The sequence below is a fragment of the Cebus imitator genome, unplaced genomic scaffold (assembly GCF_001604975.1).
Source record: "Cebus imitator isolate Cc_AM_T3 unplaced genomic scaffold, Cebus_imitator-1.0 Scaffold64, whole genome shotgun sequence".
In the NCBI taxonomy this organism is placed as follows: domain Eukaryota; kingdom Metazoa; phylum Chordata; class Mammalia; order Primates; family Cebidae; genus Cebus; species Cebus imitator.
In genome coordinates this window covers 4,895,052-4,914,961 of record NW_016107379.1, presented here as the reverse complement: position 1 = coordinate 4,914,961, position 19,910 = coordinate 4,895,052, and the positions used below count along the sequence as shown (strand labels likewise).

Sequence of the window (19,910 nt, the reverse complement as noted above, 5' to 3'; positions counted from 1 at the left end):
GTTTCTGTTTATGGCACTGCAAAGACTTAGGAATTTAGCTTTTAAACTCAACTGTGCTTCTGTCCTAATGCCAAATGCTATTTAAATCAATTCTAGAAGTTGACAAAATATTTTAAGTGTAAACACTTGAGTCTGTGCCCTTACATTAAATCAAGATACAGACTCATGCTTAGCACAGTTGTGTTGGTTATGCAATTTTTCAATATACATGGCACCATAGTCATAAAGTTTATACGTAAAACAGCTATGAATAAGTCTCAAATTAATTTTTATTTTATCAGATCTTATCTGTAAGTAATTCTAAAATGGAATTAAAATATTGCTGAGAATGGGAAAGAAGTGAGCTTAATATGCTTTATTTAAAAGATTTTGCTTAAATGTGTTCTATAATTTTATCTCTTGGCTAACTAACATGTATTTTATTTTTATTTTCTTTAGGGAAAAGTAGAAAGCAATATTTTTAACATAGGTACCTAAGGCAGGATACAGAATTATACATAGTATTCAATTTTTTTATAACTATAAAAATGAGTTTTAAAATGCAGGATAGAAGGGTACTAGTTCTTTATGTCTATATCGTTTACTTACTTTTAAAAAAAACCACAAACTAGTTTCAAAGAAGTTTTAGAGTATTAGAACTTATGAGGGTCTCTACTGAAAAACATTAGTGGTGGCTAATATTTGATCAATTTTGGCTCTGTAGTTTGATTTGGATTCCATTTGGACATTTATCTTTGGAGTTCCTGCCTCCAGTGGAACTGTGGTTTCTTCTATCCATAATGTATGCACAGAAGCTGTTTTTTTATTATTGGGAATGCTCCGCAGCATGCTGAATTCAGTAAGTTCACTCTGATACTCAGACCTATTGAGAGTTCCAACTGCCTGTGATACTTTTTGTAAATAAAGGAATTTTTTGTTAATATAGCTGTATGTTATTTACTGTATGATCTCTGGAACTTCAGACGCATTTGTTAGACAAAGTTATGTCTAATATAAGAGCAGACTATGTAGTTGTTAAGACCACGGACCCTGGAGCCCTGCCTGGGTTAAAATCCCTCCTCTGGTACTTCAGATCTATTATCCTCAGTTATGTGCCTCAGTTTCCTGGTATTTAAAATGCCAGTAATAATAGAATGTATCTCTTTGGGTTTTTGTGAGGAATTAATAAGATACCATATACACATAAAGCACTTATAAACATGCCTGATACATAATGTCTCATAAGTATTAACTTATTAATGTAATAAAAATATATTATAATGAGTACATATATAATGAGCATATATTTGCAGTATATGTTATTACAATAATATATTATTTGAACTTTTAAAATCACTTTCATTTAGAGGTCAGAAATGTTAACAATACAAGTTTCATTTGATTTTGTTTTTGTTTTTTTTCTGCTCTGATTATGTCTAACTTAGAGATGAAGAATTGAAAGCGTAAAAGACAAAATTGATGTTCCCATCAATCTGACAGGAATACTGTGAATGATTGCCAGATTTATTTATACAATTTAGGATTGTGTTGTAACAGGAAATATTAACTCGACTCCTTGAATTACATGTACCTGACAAATCTAATTTCAGTCAAAACTATTGTTGTGTCATCTAAGAACAAAACATCACCATTAAATGTATTAATTTAGAATGTTTTAGGAGTCTTGCTTTGTTGCCTATTTAAAAATCTAAGAAACGTTTTTAAAAACCTGCTCTCTGAGCAGGTATCAGAAGATATACATTGTTCAAGTGTACAGTATTCATGTTATTTTTTTAATTATCATCATTATTGTTGTTGTATTACATAATGCTTAAGAGCAAGGCTCAGAAAGGTGAAGTACCTTCCCAGCCTTCATCTTACTCCTAACTCCCTGGCATGATGCATGATGAGGCAACATTGATGGGAATACAACTACCTTGATACCACCAACACTCATGGTAATAATAGTGAATAATCAAAACCACTGATTCTAGTTAGCAGAACTGTGAGAGATCCAACGATTAGACAATGATCCCATCAGTTTCTAAGGGGATTGTTTTTGTTTTAGATTTATTTGCATGTGTGTGTGTATATGTGTGTTTGCTCATATGTGTGGTTTACAGAGGAGTTCTAGACCATCAGTATATCCAGTTTCATAAGAATACTGAGTAATGGATTTTTAAAATAATCTATAGCAGTGTCAATTACTCTTAACAGTGTAATTGTGTCCCCATGACAGCCTTGGCAATCAGAAGAAGAGGGATCTTGGCTCCGAGAATATCCTGTGACCCTGATGCAGTTCTTCAGATATTTGTATCACAACGTTCCAGACCTTGCCTCCATGTGGATGAGCCCTGACTTCCTGTGTGCATTAGCAGCCACGGTCTTCCCCTTCAATATTCGCCCTTACTCAGAGATGGTAGGAAAGGGGGAGGAAAATGTCAGAACTGGAATTAGTCTGTTCTAATGGTTAGCAGATTTTTTTTTTGACAATCTTTTAAGCTTCTGATGAAGTTAACAGTTTCATAACTTTATACATCACCTCTTGCATCATTGTCTGGTGTCCCCAGCTCCCCACACTTTCCTTCTGCTTTCCCCTAAAATCACAGTGAACTCAATTTCCTTTTCTCATTCACCGTCTTCTTCTAAGTCTCTTGTTAGTAATTTCCCTTTTCAAGTAGTTGATTCATTTCTTATTATACGTGACGCTAGCTGTGTACTTGTAAAATTTTCTTTTCCGCTAAGAGAACTCTAGTCCAACCAAATTCATTTATTTTTTATTTTAGGAAATAGGTATTAGCTGGATTTAACTTTTACAAATAAAGTATAGGTTTGAAAGTATATGTTGGTCCTTTCTTCCACTCAACTTTTCTTTTTCCATTAAACTTTTCTTATTTTTCTTATTTTGTACTAACTTAATAAAACTATTAGATTATAATCATATTTAGTATAGATACTTACTTGTCCTTTAAAATAAGCCCAAAAATTGTGTTAGCATGTATAATATCTCATCTTTCATATGCCACCTTGTTTCCTGCTTTGAAAATATATTTATATAGAAATTCACTAAACCACGTTTTTGCAGAGGCCTTGAAGGATGGTTTCATAACTTTAGAGTCTAAATACTATTCATTACAGAAACTAATAGTTCAGTTGATGTAAATACTGATGACTTTGCAAAACAAATGAACCACTGTAGTTTACACAAAACCATATTGCAGGGTCTTGTACTTATCACTTACTTTTATATGTTGATGTTGATTAGCTAAGAAACTGTAAACATAAAACAGGTTTAAAAATAAATAGATAAAATGCACCCAAAAGATAGTTATTCCTTCATAGTACTTCAAAATTTCATGATGTTTCTTCTGATTTCCACCATGTACTTTAGGACCTGGGATAAATGACCTTCTTTGTACTCATGTTTCTCCATGTAAAACGATGCAATACTTATTCTAAAATTGTGGGGATTTTTAGAAGAAAGGCAAATATAACACATGGCCTTCATACCCTGGCTTGTTTATAATTTTAGAATCTTTATTTTTGGTTTAAAAAAAAAAGACCTTTATCTTTTTTTTTTTTGAGACGGAGTTTCACTCTTGTTACCCAGGCTGGAATGCAATGGCGTGATCTCGGCTCACTGCAACCTCCGCCTCCCAGGTTCAGGCAATTCTCCTGCCTCAGCCTCCTGAGTAGCTGGGATTACAGGCACGCGCCACCATGCCCAGCTAATTTTTTTTTGTATTTTTAGTAGAGACGGAGTTTCACCTTGTTGACCAGGATGGTCTCGATCTCTTGACGTCGTGATCCACCCGCCTCAGCCTCCCAAAGTGCTGGGATTACAGGCATGAGCCACCGCACCCGGCTATCTTTGTTTTTTGAGACGGAGTTTCACTCTTGTCATCCAGGCTGGAGTGCAATGGTGGCATGATCTCGGCACACTGCAACCTCTGCCTACCAAGTTCAAGCAATTCTCTTGCCTCAGCCTCCCAGGTAGCTGGGATTACACACATGTACCACCATGCCCAGCTAATTTTTTTTGTATTTTTAGTATAGGTGGGGTCTGGCCATGCTGACCAAGCTGGTCTCCAACTCATGACCTCAGGTGATCCATCTGCCTCGGCCTCCCAAAGTGCTGGGATTATAGGCATGAGTCATCGTGCCCAGCCGTCAGCATCTTATAATCTGTTTACTAGTCTCGTGCGTGCTCGCACTCTCTCTCTCCCTCTCTGTCACTTGGTTCAAAATTGGCACTAAAGTTGTTTTTTTTTTTAATTTATTATTTTTTTAACCTATAAAAAATGGATCAGCCCTTACATGCTATCATTATGCCAGATTTTTATGTGAAATTCTGTGACATTTGACTTCACAGTGGGGGTAGAGTTTAAATATGGAAATACAGTTATCCTTATTTTATTATTCCATATTTTTTAAGTGCAGTTGACCACAATAGACATATAATTCAACATAAAGGTAATATATTGTTAGTAGTCAGTCAGAAACACTATGTTGTGCAACCATGACATATGGTGCTAGATTACTACCTTGAAAGCAAAAGCCAGGTAAAGCAGAGCAAAATAATGTGCTGAATAGCTTAGTAGGTGGAAAATGCTGCTGCTATAGTTTTATTTTTAGGAAACACAGAAGTAAAAATGTCAGAGTCTAATGTTATTACCTTATCTTTCCATTTGATTTTACTAGGTGACTGACCTTGATGATGAAGTTGGATCTCCAGCAGAAGAGTTTAAAGCATTTGCAACAGATACAGGGATGAACAGGAGCCAATCAGAGTACTGCAATGTGGGCACCAAGACATATCTGACCAATCACCCGGCTAAAAAGTTTGTTTTTGACTTCATGCGGGTCTTAATCATAGACAACCTCTGTCTTACCCCTGCCAGCAAGCAAACTCCATTAATTGATCTTTTGTTGGAGGTAAAGACAAAGAAATGGGTATCTTGTTTGCATTACTTTTTAAATTAGAACATTAGTAACCAAGCAAGTTTTGTGCCAAAGATTTCTAATTCCTCTTAGTTATGCGTAGGCAGAACTTGTCATGAGCTATGGAAAGTTCTTAATCCCATATGTGCTTTAGACCCTATCAATTTGTTCTTCTTTCCCTTCCCTCAAGGATGTCTCTACGTTAGTCCTTTATCATCCTTTCCCTAGCAGCTGGCAAACTTCTTCTGTAAAAAGCCAAATAGTAAATATGTTAAGCTCGTGGGCCATACAGTCTCTGTCACAACTGCTCAGCTACATTATTGTAGCTAGAAAGCAGCCATGGACAGTGCATAAGAGACTGAGCATGGCAGTGTTCTAATAAAACTTTGTCTACAAAAACAAACACAGGCTAGATTTGGCCCACAGGCCATAGTGTGCCAGCCCCTTCTCTGGACACTAACAGTGCCTAGTGGCATTGTCTTCTTACCTCATAACTTCCTACATTGATTTCTCCTACCTATCATTGCCAGGTGTTACTGTTGTCAGTGTCGTGTGCAGCTTAAGACATGATACATTGTACAGAATAGGTGCCTACTATGCACTTGTTAAATTCCCCAAGGCAGCAAACTTCTAGGGTGCCTGCCTCCCCATTTTCCTGACAATTGATGTTAATCAATGGATGTATCAGAAAATAAGAGTGGCTCTAAGCCTTTAAGTGGCCTCATTGCTGGCTCTAGAAATTAGCTATCCCAGAAAAGCATTAAAAAATGTTTAGCTAGAAAAGTCTGAAGATACCTCTGAGAGAACATTTAATACAGTATAATTAGTTGCATATACATTCATGTTCCTTTGACCAATTAACATAAATAAGGTCAAACAGTACATGCCAGGGGCTCTGAAAATAACTTGTGTTAGGAAAGAGTAGATCTGTGGAGAAGACTGTTTTTCTCTGAGTGACTTCTGTCTCTCAGCAGTTTGACAGCTGAACCTGACTTTTTTTGTGCTCCCTCTAGTGGCTAATACAGTTAACTTTTAAATAGCAATCTGAAAACCACAGGTTTTTCTTATTTATGTGAAAATACCGCAATTTGGTCAATTTTTTAAAAATCACTAATGTAATTTGGGTACCAGTTATGCTAAGCATTTAACTAGGACTACAATGTTTAATAATAGCAGGAGAATAATTGGTTTCCTCACTAATGCATATGGTAGAATTAAAAAGCAGACCCAGTAGAACTTGTCAGTTTTGGAAACTTTAAAAAGCTATCAGAAGAGTTGGCCAGTATCTTACTGTATAGGGTAAAAATTTGAAGCATTTTGTGAAAAAGTGAAATAGTTTATCAGAAAATAATAGAATGAAGTCCAGAAGAGATGTGTGCAAGAAAGCATAACTGATCAAAAAAGGAAAATACACACATGAAAGATACAAAATGACTGGAAATATCCAGTGATAGCATTTTCAGACTTGTGGGAACCCGAATAGCTAATTAATTAACCATATATGAATCATATAATTGCCCCTTATTTTTGTTTTTCTATATTTTTTAGTAGAAAGAATTTGATATGTAATAACATATATTAACCTTGAAGTAAGGCTCTCTTTGTTGTAGGCATGAATTTACCCTGCCATGGAATTGTGCTTCATTATACTAGGGAGTAGGACTATAGTTCAGGGAGAAGCAGGGAGTGTCAGGATTGAAACTGTCAGATAGATTATAAACGGCTTAGAGACCAACTTTCATGTGTTCCTTCATCTCTCACAACAGTTAGCACAGTGCCTTGGTGTATTCTGTCAGTACAGTAAGTTCTCACTTAATGTCATTGATAAGTTCCTGGTAGCTGCAACTTTAAGCAAAATGATGTATAACAACTCTAAATTTTTTTCTCCATTAACCTTGTAATAAAACTACGTTGAAGGAAATGATGTTCATTTGAGGATCTACTGTACGTTGTTTCACTTAAAGTTGCAGTTGCCAAGAGCCTGTCAGTTACATTAAGTGAGGCTTACTGTATTTTTGAATCATTTAACTATTAACTTCATCCCTGGAAATTCCCAAACAGAAAGATTAGGATACCATCTATTGAAAAGAATAGAAATTTGCTTTTAAATATTTTGAGGATCTTTAAGTTTAATATACACATGCAGAATACATATACCAAAAAATTTATATTAATGAAATATTAATATTCCATGTCTTCCTATGGTGTAATAGAATAAATTATAAACAGTTGATTTTGAAAATTATTATTATGAAGTCCTTATCAATGAAGAGATTTAAAAAGAATTAAATCGAGCATGGTGGCTTATGCCTGTAATCCCAACACTTTCTTTGGAGGTCACGGCAGGAGGACTGCTTAAGGCCAGAAGTTCAAGATCAACCTGGGCAACATAGTGAAATCTCATCTTTACAAAAAAATTAGTCATAACCAGTGTTGTGGTGTGTACCCGTTTCCTACCTACTCAGGAGGCTAAGGTGGAAGGATCACTTGAGCCCAGGAGTTCAAAGTTACAGTAAGCCATGATTGCACCAGTGCATTCCAGCCTGGGTTGCAGAGTGAGACCCTGTCTCCAAAAAAAAAAAAAAAGACAGAGAGAATTATCTTATATATTTATCATTTACCTTTGTGAAGGAAGGGGCTTGAACCAGCTGAGTCTAGTAAATGTGAACCAGAACATTCAGTCTTATGAGTGTTAGAATTTCATCATAAAAGTATCTGCTTACTTGTTTATATCTACAAAAGAACATGTAAAATTATCTTCATCAGCAGTAAAATTCATTAGCATAAAAGTAAGAGATTCACATTGATATAGACTGGCTTTAGTATGACTGAGACCAAATACAAGGGAGGTAGTATGGTGTGGCAGAAAGCTAGAGCATGGGTTTGAGAAGAAGTACCTGGCTTTAAATTTTGGCCCATTTTATATTCATCTTCCCAAGCTAAATTCATTCTCTAGAGAATGATATTATTTACTATCTCTCTTCTGAGATTATTGTGTGGGTTAAATATATGTATATCGCCCAGCAAAAAGTATTTTGAGGCGTTACATGTGTGCTGAATATAGCTGTGAGACCTTGACCAAGTCCAATTTTCTTTGCATCTATACAATTTACATATCTATAAAATGATATAAAAGTGGAACCTGTCTGAGAATTATTGTGAAAACTAAATAAGATACCATTTAATATTCATAACACAGCGCCTGACACTTAAACTCAAAAAATTGACTAAGTGACCTGTGTTGGCTTCTATAAGGGTGTTTAGAAACTCTTCTAGCTCTTGTGACCTCCCCTATCACCACCAGACTTCTCATGGAGAGCCAAATGAATCCGCTGCAAATAAATACTGTGGCAGTGCGAAGAAATTGCATGAGAACAGATCAAACAGATTTGTGCATACCTGGAGGTAAAGATAATGAAACTGAGAGGGTGTGCACTAATCCAGTCTCACGCTGCTAGTGAAGACATACCCAAGACTGGGTAATTTATAAAGGAAAGAGATTTAATTGACTCATAGTTTAGCATGGCTGGGGAGGCCTCAGGAAACTTACAATCATGGCAGAAGGGGAAGCAAACACATCCTTCTTCACATGGTGGCAGCAAGGAGAAGTACAGAGTGAGGTGAGGGGAAAACCCCTTATAAAACGATCAGATCATGAAAACTGAGTGAGTTTTTATGAGTTGTTCTTCTATCACAAGAACAACATGAGAGTAACCACCCCTATGATTCAGTTACCTTCCACTGGGTCCCTCTTATGGATTATGAGAGCTACATTTCAAGGTGAGATTTGGGAAGGGACACAGCCAAACCATATCAGAGTGAGTGCTTTTCTGACACCATAAGCACCTCGCTGTTGTCTAAGGAATTCACTGGACTCTATTCCAGCCATCTTCTACAAGAGCTCCCGTTGTCATGCATCAAAGCAAAACCCACCCTGAGTGACTGCAGGGAAACAAACAGAAAACAGTGGCAAAGTGGACAAAGAGAGTACCACAGAATAACTCAGAGAGAAAAAATCAGTCAGTAGGAAGACTACAGTCAGAATCAGAAGATTCAAAATCGTCTCCATTAGAGGCTTCCATCTCATTACAGAAACAGGACAGAATTCCAAAGGCCTTCCGGAGCCACAGTGCTATCTACCATGGGCAGCAGACACATATGGGTTGTCTGGACTGAGTGTGGGACACAGATTCTGAGTAGTGTCCCCAAGACCTCAAAAAGGATAATAAAACTGAGAGGGATTGTTTGAAGATGCATATGTTGACGCTGGCTTTGCTGTTTTCACCAGGAAAACAGATCTCACCGCCAGAGTCCAGAGCAGATCACCGTGCCTGTCCTGCCTTCATTCTGGTTGTCTTGTGGGCCAACTGTTCTTATCTAAAAGAGTGATGAAGAGATTGTACCCCACAGTCTGCAGATTTGCTCTTGTGCAAACTTTGATAAGGAGATTTTTGTAGAGTGGGGAGAGTATGATATGACTGGTGAAGCCATGGGCTTTGGCTTCACAGAAACTGAGATTTGAATCCTAGTTGTGACTTGATCGAGTGGCTTACTCTCTAAGCCTCAATTATTTTGAAAATGGGGATGTTAGTGTCTACTTCAAGGGGTATTTTGCTGATTAAGTGAGATAATGTATATATATAAACCCTGTGTCTGCTACAAAACAGAGTCTAGTGCATTGTTTAAAAAGCAAAAGAACGCCTCAGAGACAACAACATATGCTTTCATAAAATGTTAAGTCCTTTAAAAGTTAAGACTGCTATACATCTCAGCAAGAACATCAGAACTAGGCCATTAGGACCAGTAACAAGTGTAAAATCTGGGTCCTCATCATTCATGTAACAGTTTTTTTGAGACAAATCAGAAAATTAAATGTTTGTTGATGACTAAGCCAGTCTTATTAAATCCTTCTGGAATAAGAAAGAATATTATTTTAATAAAAATAAATATCATTCACCAAGCACCTCTCTTTGTTTTGCAGACTTCAGAATTTTTCTAGTTAAGATTTGATAAACCCTACTAATTACTGCTTATCTCATTAACCACTTTGAGTTGATTATGAGCCTAAAAGAGTAGCTTTCTTTTTTTGAGACAGGGTCTTGGTCTGTTGCATTGTCTGGAATGCAGTGGCACATCCTTGACCTGCCGGGCTCAATCATTCTTCCCATCTCAGCCTCCTGAGTAGCTGGAACTACCAGCACACACCACCACGCCAGCCTTTCTTTTGTTGTGGGAGTTAGAGACAGGGTTTCATCATGTCGCCCAGGCTGGTCTTGAACTCCTGGGCTCAAGTGATCCACCTGCATTAGCCTCCCAAAGTACTGGGATTACAGGCGTGAGCCACTGTGCCCAGCCAGGAGTACTGTTTTCTTCTAAATATTTATGTCCTTCGTGACTGGAGAGCTTTATTCCTTAGCAAATTATGATGACTCAAGCTATTGGATAAAATGGTCTCTTATCTAATTACAAGGAAAACCTCCAGGAACTGTCAGTCTGCTGTTAATCAATTAAAAGTCCTCACTTCTCTTCTCTGCCCACTGGATCATCTGCTGGAAAGTTATGCACCTGGATTTTCTTACTCTAATTACAAGTAGAATTGTCAGTAGGCTACAGTTTAACTTTATGCGCTACACTTTAACTTAAGAAAATTTTCAAAATCATTTTTGTACATTATAAAACTTAACAAAGATACCACCTATAGGGTTGTTCACTATTCTCCTTATAAAAACCCACAGAGAACATTCCTCTCAGAACAATTTTAGGAAAACATATGTCTTTGCTGACAATCTATTGTGTTTCTTTTTCTTTTTTTAATTCTTTTCTTAATATAAGGGTCTTGCTATATTGCAAAGGCTGGACTCAAACTCAAGCGATCCTCCCACCTCAGCCTCCCCTGTAGCTAAGACTATAGGTACTTGCCACTGTATGTTTCTTTTTATAGACAATAAAAAGTTTGTAAACCATTTTTTTTCTTGACACCTATGAAGCCCACAGCTAAATTGTGTGCTTAATTAGTTTTTTTTTATAAATATATTTTCCCTCTTCATTGGCATGCCCTCTCGATTACTAGATTCTTGGGTTTTTGTATTTGTTTTAATGGCTTTAAAATTCATTTATTATTTATTTTATCTGTATTTCATTATAAACTGCCATATCTCTTTTGGAAGTGAGGTGTGATGATAGTCAAATATTTATTAAATACTTAGAATGTTTAGAATACTGTGTTTTAAGGAATGGAGTCAAAAGAAGATGATGTTTCACCTTTGCTTTAATTTTTTTTAATTCCATAGTCAGAAAATATGTGAAAAGACTATAAGCATGTATACTATCTCTCATGTCATTAAAAAAAATTTATCAGTAGGATTTTTTAATCTTTTTAATACATTAGGTAATGTGAATATGGTTGAGCTCATATTTTTGTTTTAGTTGGTTCTGTTTTTAATTCTAAATTTTCTTTATTAGGCTTCCCCTGAAAGGTCTACAAGAACTCAGCAAAAAGAATTTCAAACTTACATTTTAGATAGTGTGATGGACCATTTGCTTGCAGCTGATGTGTTATTAGGTAATTCTATGTTTTTATTTTATGAAAATAATCACTTTCCTCTCTAAACCCCAAGTAAAACTACTTTTTAACATCAGCTTTTCACTTTCCTTTTTTGTCTAGCTTCTCATACTCAATATTATATTTGTGAGATTTGTCTATTTTGTTGCATGTGGCAGGAGTCCACTATTTTCATTACTGTATAGTATTTCATGTGAATATATAAATTTATTACTTTACTCTTAATAGACATACGAAAGTTTTCAGCTTGAGATAATTATTTTAAAAGCTGCTATACACATATTCATATGGACTACATATATGTAGAATACTCACACATATCTGTTGAGTATATACCTATGAATGGAATATTGGATTATAGGTATGTATGTGTTATCTTTTTAGGATGGCCTCTAGGACATAGAGTCAAAACACATTGAAATGTGTTTTTTCTATATGTCTATATCTAATTACAATAAAAATATAAAACTTAATACATTTACAGTGAATCCAACATTTATGTATAAAACAAAGTAGAATTAGAAGGAAACATAATGGCTTAATATACTATATATGCTACTTTTGAATTCCTAGTGATAATACTAATCATATAACCTCTGTGCTATATAATTACCATTTTTTTCCAGAAGTAAACTTGCCAGGAAATCTTTAGTATTGTCTTAACATGCAACTGTGTGCTCTCAAAGTCAAGTCACACTTTCGTATTTATTCCTATCGGTTTACAGCAGTCATACTACACAAAGACATAACATGAATAATTTTGCTTAATGGGGCAATTTAGCATTAGGTGAGAATAATAAAAATCAAATTCAATGGCGCCTCCAGAATTTCTATGGAGAAAGAGCTTAAAGCAGTGGTCCTCAACCTTTTTTGGCACTGGGGACCAGTTTCATGGAAAACAGTTTTTCCACAGACCAAGTGAGGGGATTAGGGGTTTGAAATGATTCAAGCATTACATTTATAAGCATTACATTTGATTCTCGGAAGGATTGTACAATCCTAGATCCCTTGCATGCACAATTCAAAATGGGGTTTGCACTCCCATTAGAATCTAATGCCACTACTGATCTGACAGGAGGAACTCAGGTGGTAATGTTGCACACCCACCGCACACTTCCTGCTGTGTGGCCTGGTCCATGGCCTGGGAGTTGGGGACCCCTGGCTTAGGGGAAACATTCTAGTTAGGAGGAGGACCTAGGAGGATTACTCTGAAAACAATATGTATATATATGGCAAGCACACCGAAAACGCTCAGATAGCTTTAGAAAGAGAGAGAGAGCCAGTGGTAGTAATGGAGGGGCTAAACAGCACGCCTCAACATTGATGATACTTTATTTTTCACAATTTTCTTGAAGCTCTCTTCTGCCTATGTTACTTAATTGCTATTAGAGGTATACTCTAAAATAGTTTTGTTTCACAATTTTACCCTTTATTACTTACACAAAACTAATTAAGAGCTAATAAACTGACCCTTTTTCTCTCAAATGGAGAATACCTGTGACTGGCAGTTTATGCTGAGGAACTCCGTGTTTATCACAGACTGTCTTTAGGTAGGCAATAGGAGACTCCACAGGTAGTTTCATTCCATAACACTTTATCCTGCTGAAATTATTTCTTCCCATATTTATCCTGATTTCTGGCCATAGAACATCATTTTCTTCAAGTAGTGGTCATATTTCTACATGTTGAAGATAAAATTATTTTTCCTTAGCCTGGTTTATTTGAGGATCTGGTCTTGTGTTGGTAGATATCAATTTTCTTAGACATTTTTTTCCTACTGGAATTTAGGGGAAGACGCATCTCTGCCTATTACCAGTGGAGGAAGCTACCAGGTATTGGTGAACAATGTGTTTTATTTCACACAGCGTGTGGTGGACAAGCTTTGGCAAGGCATGTTCAACAAAGAATCTAAACTTCTTATAGATTTTATAATTCAACTAATTGCACAGGTAATTCATTGTCACTATTAGTTGTAGAGCACATGTTTTCCTATTGAAAACTTTGTCAAAATTGTTGAACTTAAATGTAACTAATAAGATAATGAATGTCAACCTTTAATATAAAGCTAAGTTTATTAAAAGTGAATAGAGGTAGACTGGGCATGGTGGCTCATGCCACCATATCATATCAATACTTTGGGAGGCTGAGGTGGGCGGATCACTTGAGGTCAGGAGTTCGAGACCAGCCTGGCCAACATGGTGCAATTCTGTCTCTACTGAAAATACAAAAATTAGCCAGGCGTGGTGATGTGTGCCTGTAATCCCAGCTACTTGGGAGGCAGAGGCAGGACAATCACTCGAACCTGGGAGGCAGAGGTTGCAGTGAGTCAGGATCACACTACTGCACACCAGCCTGGGTGACAGAGTGAGACTCTGTCTCAAAAAAAAAGGGAATAGAGATACAGACTTTGAACCCCTCCGCTATTACCAATTGCCTGGTGCCAGTGAGTCTTTTGTAAAGTTGCCTAGTTCTCAAGCTGCGATCTCTCAGTGACCTCCCAGCTGGTATTATTATTTGCTACCCAGATAGATTTAAATGTCTTAAGTTAATAGAGTTTGATATGTTTGTACTGTATACTACATCCATGTGTAGAGGCTTACAGAGTATGAAGAGATGATAGTAAAAGAATATTATCTTACCAATTAAATCTTTACAAATTTCCTTATACTTTATATTCTCTTGAAGTTGTTACTTTTTGTGCATGTTTACAGTACTTTTAGTTAAGGGTTTGGCTTTGTTTGTCACAATTGATTAATTTTATTCAATACTTAATGTAGAAAGTAGGAAATAATTGTTACATATTTTATTAGCATATGGTACCCAGATACATAGGCTCTCTCATGTCACCTAAGACTTTCTAAAAGGATATATTTGTATTTAAGCCAAAGAGAAAAATTCTCAAATAAGGGGATGAAACTAGAATGTTAAAAAAAAACATGATTTTAGTAACATCTTAAGCAAATTTTTTTCAGTACTTTTGAGTAGAGACCATTTATCCTAACAATGTATTTGTGAGGAGACTCCCCTAGATGTCACGTCCTTGTGTTCTCAGGGGGACTGCTCTGTCCCATAGCAGCATTAATGGCTCTCCTCCCTGGGAGCTCTTTTTTTATGTAGCCCTCATATCATTCATTAAATTGCATTGATGTGTTTCATGGGTTCTGAAATCCATAATAGCAAGAGCTTTGTATCTTTTAACTTAGCACTCTCATACTTAGCATGGCATTTGGTATATAATAAAAGTTCATGTGTGAATGATTAACAGGTGTTTTACTTTTGTCTGTTGTACTGAAAACGTATCTTTCATGTGTTTAGTCAAAGAGAAGATCACAGGGATTGTCACTGGATGCAGTCTATCACTGCCTCAATAGGACCATCTTGTATCAGTTCTCACGGGCACACAAAACCGTTCCTCAGCAAGTAGCTCTGCTTGATTCACTCAGGGTCCTCACTGTAAACAGAAACTTGATCCTGGGACCTGGCAACCATGACCAAGAATTCATTAGCTGTCTGGCCCACTGTTTGATAAATCTACATGTTGGAAGGTAAATCCTTTACGTTCAGTTTGCCATGTTAAATTTGGCTTTGATATTATTCCAAAAAAAAATCTTTATTTTTTTTTATAGTAACGTGTCTTTTACCCTTTATTCTATTTTATTTAAACCTTTATGCAAAAAGGTAAAGGGCAAGTGTTGCATTTTTGCAGAGAAATAATGGGTATTTTTTTTTCTTTAACTTAGTTTTCTATAACTTTAAAATTTTCTATTATCACCATATGTCACTTATATAAGGAAGCTTTCTTTTAAAGCAAATGAAATACATACCGTTGAAGTCTAAGAGAAGTAAAAAGTAAAACTCAATGCAATGTCATATGTTAAACGAGTAAAATTAGTATTTTTCAGTTGATTGCTTTGACAGATATTTCATTAGTGTCTGCCAGGGGCCAAGCATTGAATTAGGGGCTGGGACAAAATGTGAGTAAGATTGACCCTGTGGCAGCCTTCTTGAGGGGAAACAGCTAAGCAAAACCAGTCAACTGTATTGAGTGATCTGCTAGGAAAAGCCCAGTGTTTTGGAGGCATATAAGAGGGGCCCCTAACCTGAAAGAGATGCCTGCTGAGCTGCAACTTGAGAGCTGGTTAGGGAGGACGAGAATGGAGACAGCTGCTACTAGAAAGAGCAGTATGTGTGAATGCCCAGAGGGAAGAAAGAGTGTGGCACCTGAGGGGAACTGCAGCTATTTCACTGCTACAGGAGCAGAGTAGTGAGATACAGCACTGGATAGAGGATACAGGCATATTAGAAAAATGCTCCTAGTCGAATAAACGTTTTGTCATTTTTAGGTAAAAATGTTCACAATAATCAAAAGGCATGTTAAATATTAAGGTAATAATCTTGATGCTATAGATTAGTCTAATTACATTTAGTCAAGTGGATTTATTTGCTCACATCTTAAAAATGGCATTTTCCTGGTAAAGTAGAGTTCTATTCTGTTCATCTGCTGAGTAGACATTCAGTAATATCTGTTGGTAAGGGAAATAGAGTAATTCTTAGTTATTGTAGTCTTTAGCTAATCATTTCTTCATAGAGTTTAATCTGACTGGAATTTTTCAGCAATGTGGATGGATTTGGACTGGAAGCAGAAGCCCGTATGACTACATGGCACATTATGATCCCCTCTGACATTGAACCAGATGGTAGTTACAGCCAAGATATTAGTGAAGGTAATTGCTTCGACCTGGGATGTTTTAAATTGTTGTTGTGGTTGTTTTATCTCCAGTTTTTAAGACATAACCAAAAAATCGGCTTCAGAAACTGCCAGCATTGATAGCAGCTCTCCCAGTAGGGCAACCTATATACATAGACAAAGAGTCTCCTCATGCCATTAAGAGTAAAGCTACCAGTAATACTGCAAAGCTCATAATTTCTTAATAATGCTGTGAGACTTGGTGGTGGTATTAATATTTACATTGACTTAAGTAGAAGTACAAATATTAAATTGGCATTAACTAACTGCCCAGTGGTAATGTCAGGCATATCACATTAGAGTAAGCAAATATTACTTGAGACAGGTTATCAGTATTGCCATTTTTATTCTTCTTTATACTCTCCTTTCTTTTTTTGGAGACAGAATCTTGCTGTGTCACCCAGGCTGGAGTGCAATGGCACAATCTCAGCTCACTACAACCTCCACTTTTTGGGTTATGTTCTGCTATTCTCATGCCTCAGCTTCTCAGCCTCTTGAGTAACTGTGACTACAGGCACACATCACAACGCCTGGCTAACTTTTTGTATTTTTAGTGAGACAGGGTTTCACCATGTTGGCCAGGCTGGTCTCAAACTCCCAACCTCAAGTGATCCGCCTGCCTTGGCCTCCCAAAGTGCTGGGATTATAGCTGTGAGCCACCACGCCTGGCCCCTCTTTCTTGTTTTAATCTCGTTGTCCCACTGATCCTGTAAGCATTGCACATTGAAGTCTTGTATGGATTGATTCATTTCCACATGCTCAGTGATAAATAAAAGTCACTCTTCATATTGTTTGTCTCCCCAGAAATACTGTGATAGTTTTACATGTGGTTTCATTGTTTGCAAGCCCAGCACTCATTTTAATTTCATTCCTTCATTTAAACATGAATTTATTTATTCTTTGTTCTTTTACCAAAATGTTTTCAACCCTAAACACCAAGGATGTAGTGATTATTTTCACCTTGCTGTGATTCTCATAGCAAGGTCCTCAGAATAGCAACATCAATATCATTTGGGAACTTGGGAGAAAAGCAGATTCTGTTGCTCTACTCTGATCTACTGAATCAGAAACCCTGGGGTTAGGGACTAGCAGCTTGTTATCACAGGTCCTCAGGTGATTGTTGAGGGCTGACAGGTCTAGAGGAGGAGTCAGGCATACAAATAAGGAGTCCAAAGCAAGAATGAATTTCATAGTAAAATTCTTTTCAAAATATTTCTTTCTTTGTGTAAAATACTAACTTAGTTTTGAATTCACCTTAAACATTCAGATCTAAAAATTACTTTTAAATGAGGGATAAGTTTTTATCTAGAAAAAGTTAGATAATTACATATATATAATTTCCAATTTTATAAATAAAAATGTTATTTTGTGTGCATATAAAGATTTTTTTAGTATCTTCTAAATAGGCAACCACAGTTTTAGTTATCTGAATAACCTTTTCACTGGGCTAGATACAATATGAGCATCGTTTTTTACAATTAAATACTGTAGTCAAAATTTTTACCTGTAAGCATGAAGAAAAATAAAAACTAAACTTATACTGTGTTTTGATCATTTGCTTGCTTTGTTTGTTTACTAGGGCGTCAGCTTCTCATAAAAGCTGTCAACAGAGTTTGGACTGAACTGATACATAGTAAGAAACAAGTCTTGGAAGAGCTTTTCAAAGTAACTCTGCCTGTGAATGAAAGGGGCCACGTGGACATAGCTATAGCCAGGCCACTCATTGAAGAGGCTGGCTTGAAGTGCTGGCAGAACCATCTGGGTAAGGCCTACAGAGATCATGTGACCACGAGACTTACATGTGGCTATTATATATAGGTGTACTTTAAATATGTAATTACAGCATTGCCAAAAAGATACTATAAAGTCAATAGAAATGAAAATCAGTATAACGTAACCATTCTAGAATGATTATACTGAGATCTTACTTTTCTTGGATTTATTATTTTTTATATTTGAGGTATGTTATACATCAGGCATTTATGCATTCAGAATATCATACATTGCAAAGAGCTCTAGTATAGTCGCTGTCATGGCAACAGATCCACAATCCCTTAACTATAATTTTGAAATTCAAAATGCTGTGAAAACCCAATGTTTTTCATTAATTTGGTGTCAAAACTGACTTCATAGCAGAACCTAACTTATCTTTCTTTGTCCTACTTGGTATGGGAATATTCTTATATTTTGCTGCAGTAATATTAATGTATTAAAAGTATAGCTTATTACTGTAGATTCTCAGGTGTCATTATGTAATCTACAGTGTATAAGCTATATCGCCTTTTAAAAATCCCAAACGTTCTAAGTTTTGAAGTATACCCAACACCAAAGATTTTAATTAGGTGATTACGAATTGTTTTTAATTCAGAAACTCATTATTATTTGGATAAAATTGGATATTATTACAGAGCTGTGAGGTTTCAACCAACTATAAGTTCAGCTAATACAATAGTTTGTGAGCAATCATCCTTAAACAAGACTATCAATAAATTAATTTGTGATATCTAAACGTAATATCTGCATCTGTAATATGTGCTGCTTTTATTCACTGCAGGATTGTAGCTTATAACCAGATAAGAAAGTTTTAAAAGTAAGACTCATAAATATATGGAGAAATTATAAAATAATCTAATTTAAATTTTTCATAGCCCATGAAAAGAAATGCATAAGTCGGGGAGAGGCTTTAGTGCCCACCACACAATCCAAATTATCCCGTGTCAGCAGTGGCTTTGGTCTTTCTAAGTTAACAGGATCAAGAAGAAATCGAAAAGAAAGTGGTCTTAATAAACACAGTCTTTCCACCCAGGTACTTTTTCAGTTTTATAGATGGTATTATTAGAAATTTATATTCCAAGGTTTAGTTGTAGTATTTGATATAATATACTTACAATGTACAAGCAATTGATTAGAAATGAAACTTTTCTGTATTTTTGCTTTAAAATAGAGATAGAAGTAATCCAGACTATGGGAATTTCTCTCATTTTATCATGATAAAATTATATGTGAGTGCTATGTCATTATACCCATTTTATAACTGGATACATGATGAGATTTAGAGATTGATATATGATCAGACTATCGATAATTTTCTCTCAATTTTTCCAGCTTTCAACATTGTTGTTACTGATAATTATATAAATTTTAAGGCAATAGCCAAACATGCCTTTTTTAATTTTTACAAACTTGTTGTGTATGCCTGTGATTGATGGTTTTTAAAAAGCTCATCTGCCTCCAGCATTAACTTCATCATCCTACTTCCTTCACCATCCCAGATTCGAAGTGGCAGCTATGAAAAGGGTCTGAGAGAAATAGTGTTTGTCAGCCATCTCATGCATCAGGTCAGGTTTCCTATGAAGCAAACTCTGAGATGGAGTTTAGTGTGCATAATGCATATTGGGGGTGCCCTTGGGATCAATACCTGTGGAAGGGAAAAGGGCAGGACTGGATATAGGGAAAAGTCAGGCTGCAGTGCTAGTCTAGTGACAGCCTCAGCCCAATTAAGTGGAGCTTTGAGGACAGAATATCCTCTTAGAGTTGACCTTCATTAAGCTGAAATGTGTGAGTCTTGTTACCCCTAGATCAGGTAGTGGTTGGATGTGGAGCACCCTGTCAGCCCTCTGCAGCAAAGGCAATCCCTGAGGGTGTTGACAGCAGCCTAGAAATGTGGGCAGCAAGCCCTTC

The 19,910-nt window shown here is 36.2% G+C and overlaps 1 protein-coding gene across 1 annotated transcript in view; it reads left to right on the top strand.

Annotated features, from left to right (window-relative positions):
- WDFY3 (WD repeat and FYVE domain containing 3) overlaps positions 1 to 19,910 on the top strand; it is a 294,837-nt gene that overhangs the window by 205,701 nt on the left and 69,226 nt on the right. Inside the window, exons 34-42 of the mRNA XM_037739168.1 lie at positions 704 to 838; positions 2,219 to 2,398; positions 4,681 to 4,914; positions 11,383 to 11,482; positions 13,271 to 13,431; positions 14,798 to 15,027; positions 16,097 to 16,206; positions 17,809 to 17,991; positions 18,878 to 19,035. Of these exons, the coding sequence (XP_037595096.1) occupies positions 704 to 838; positions 2,219 to 2,398; positions 4,681 to 4,914; positions 11,383 to 11,482; positions 13,271 to 13,431; positions 14,798 to 15,027; positions 16,097 to 16,206; positions 17,809 to 17,991; positions 18,878 to 19,035 (1,491 nt within the window). The remainder of the gene's footprint in view (positions 1 to 703; positions 839 to 2,218; positions 2,399 to 4,680; positions 4,915 to 11,382; positions 11,483 to 13,270; positions 13,432 to 14,797; positions 15,028 to 16,096; positions 16,207 to 17,808; positions 17,992 to 18,877; positions 19,036 to 19,910) is intronic.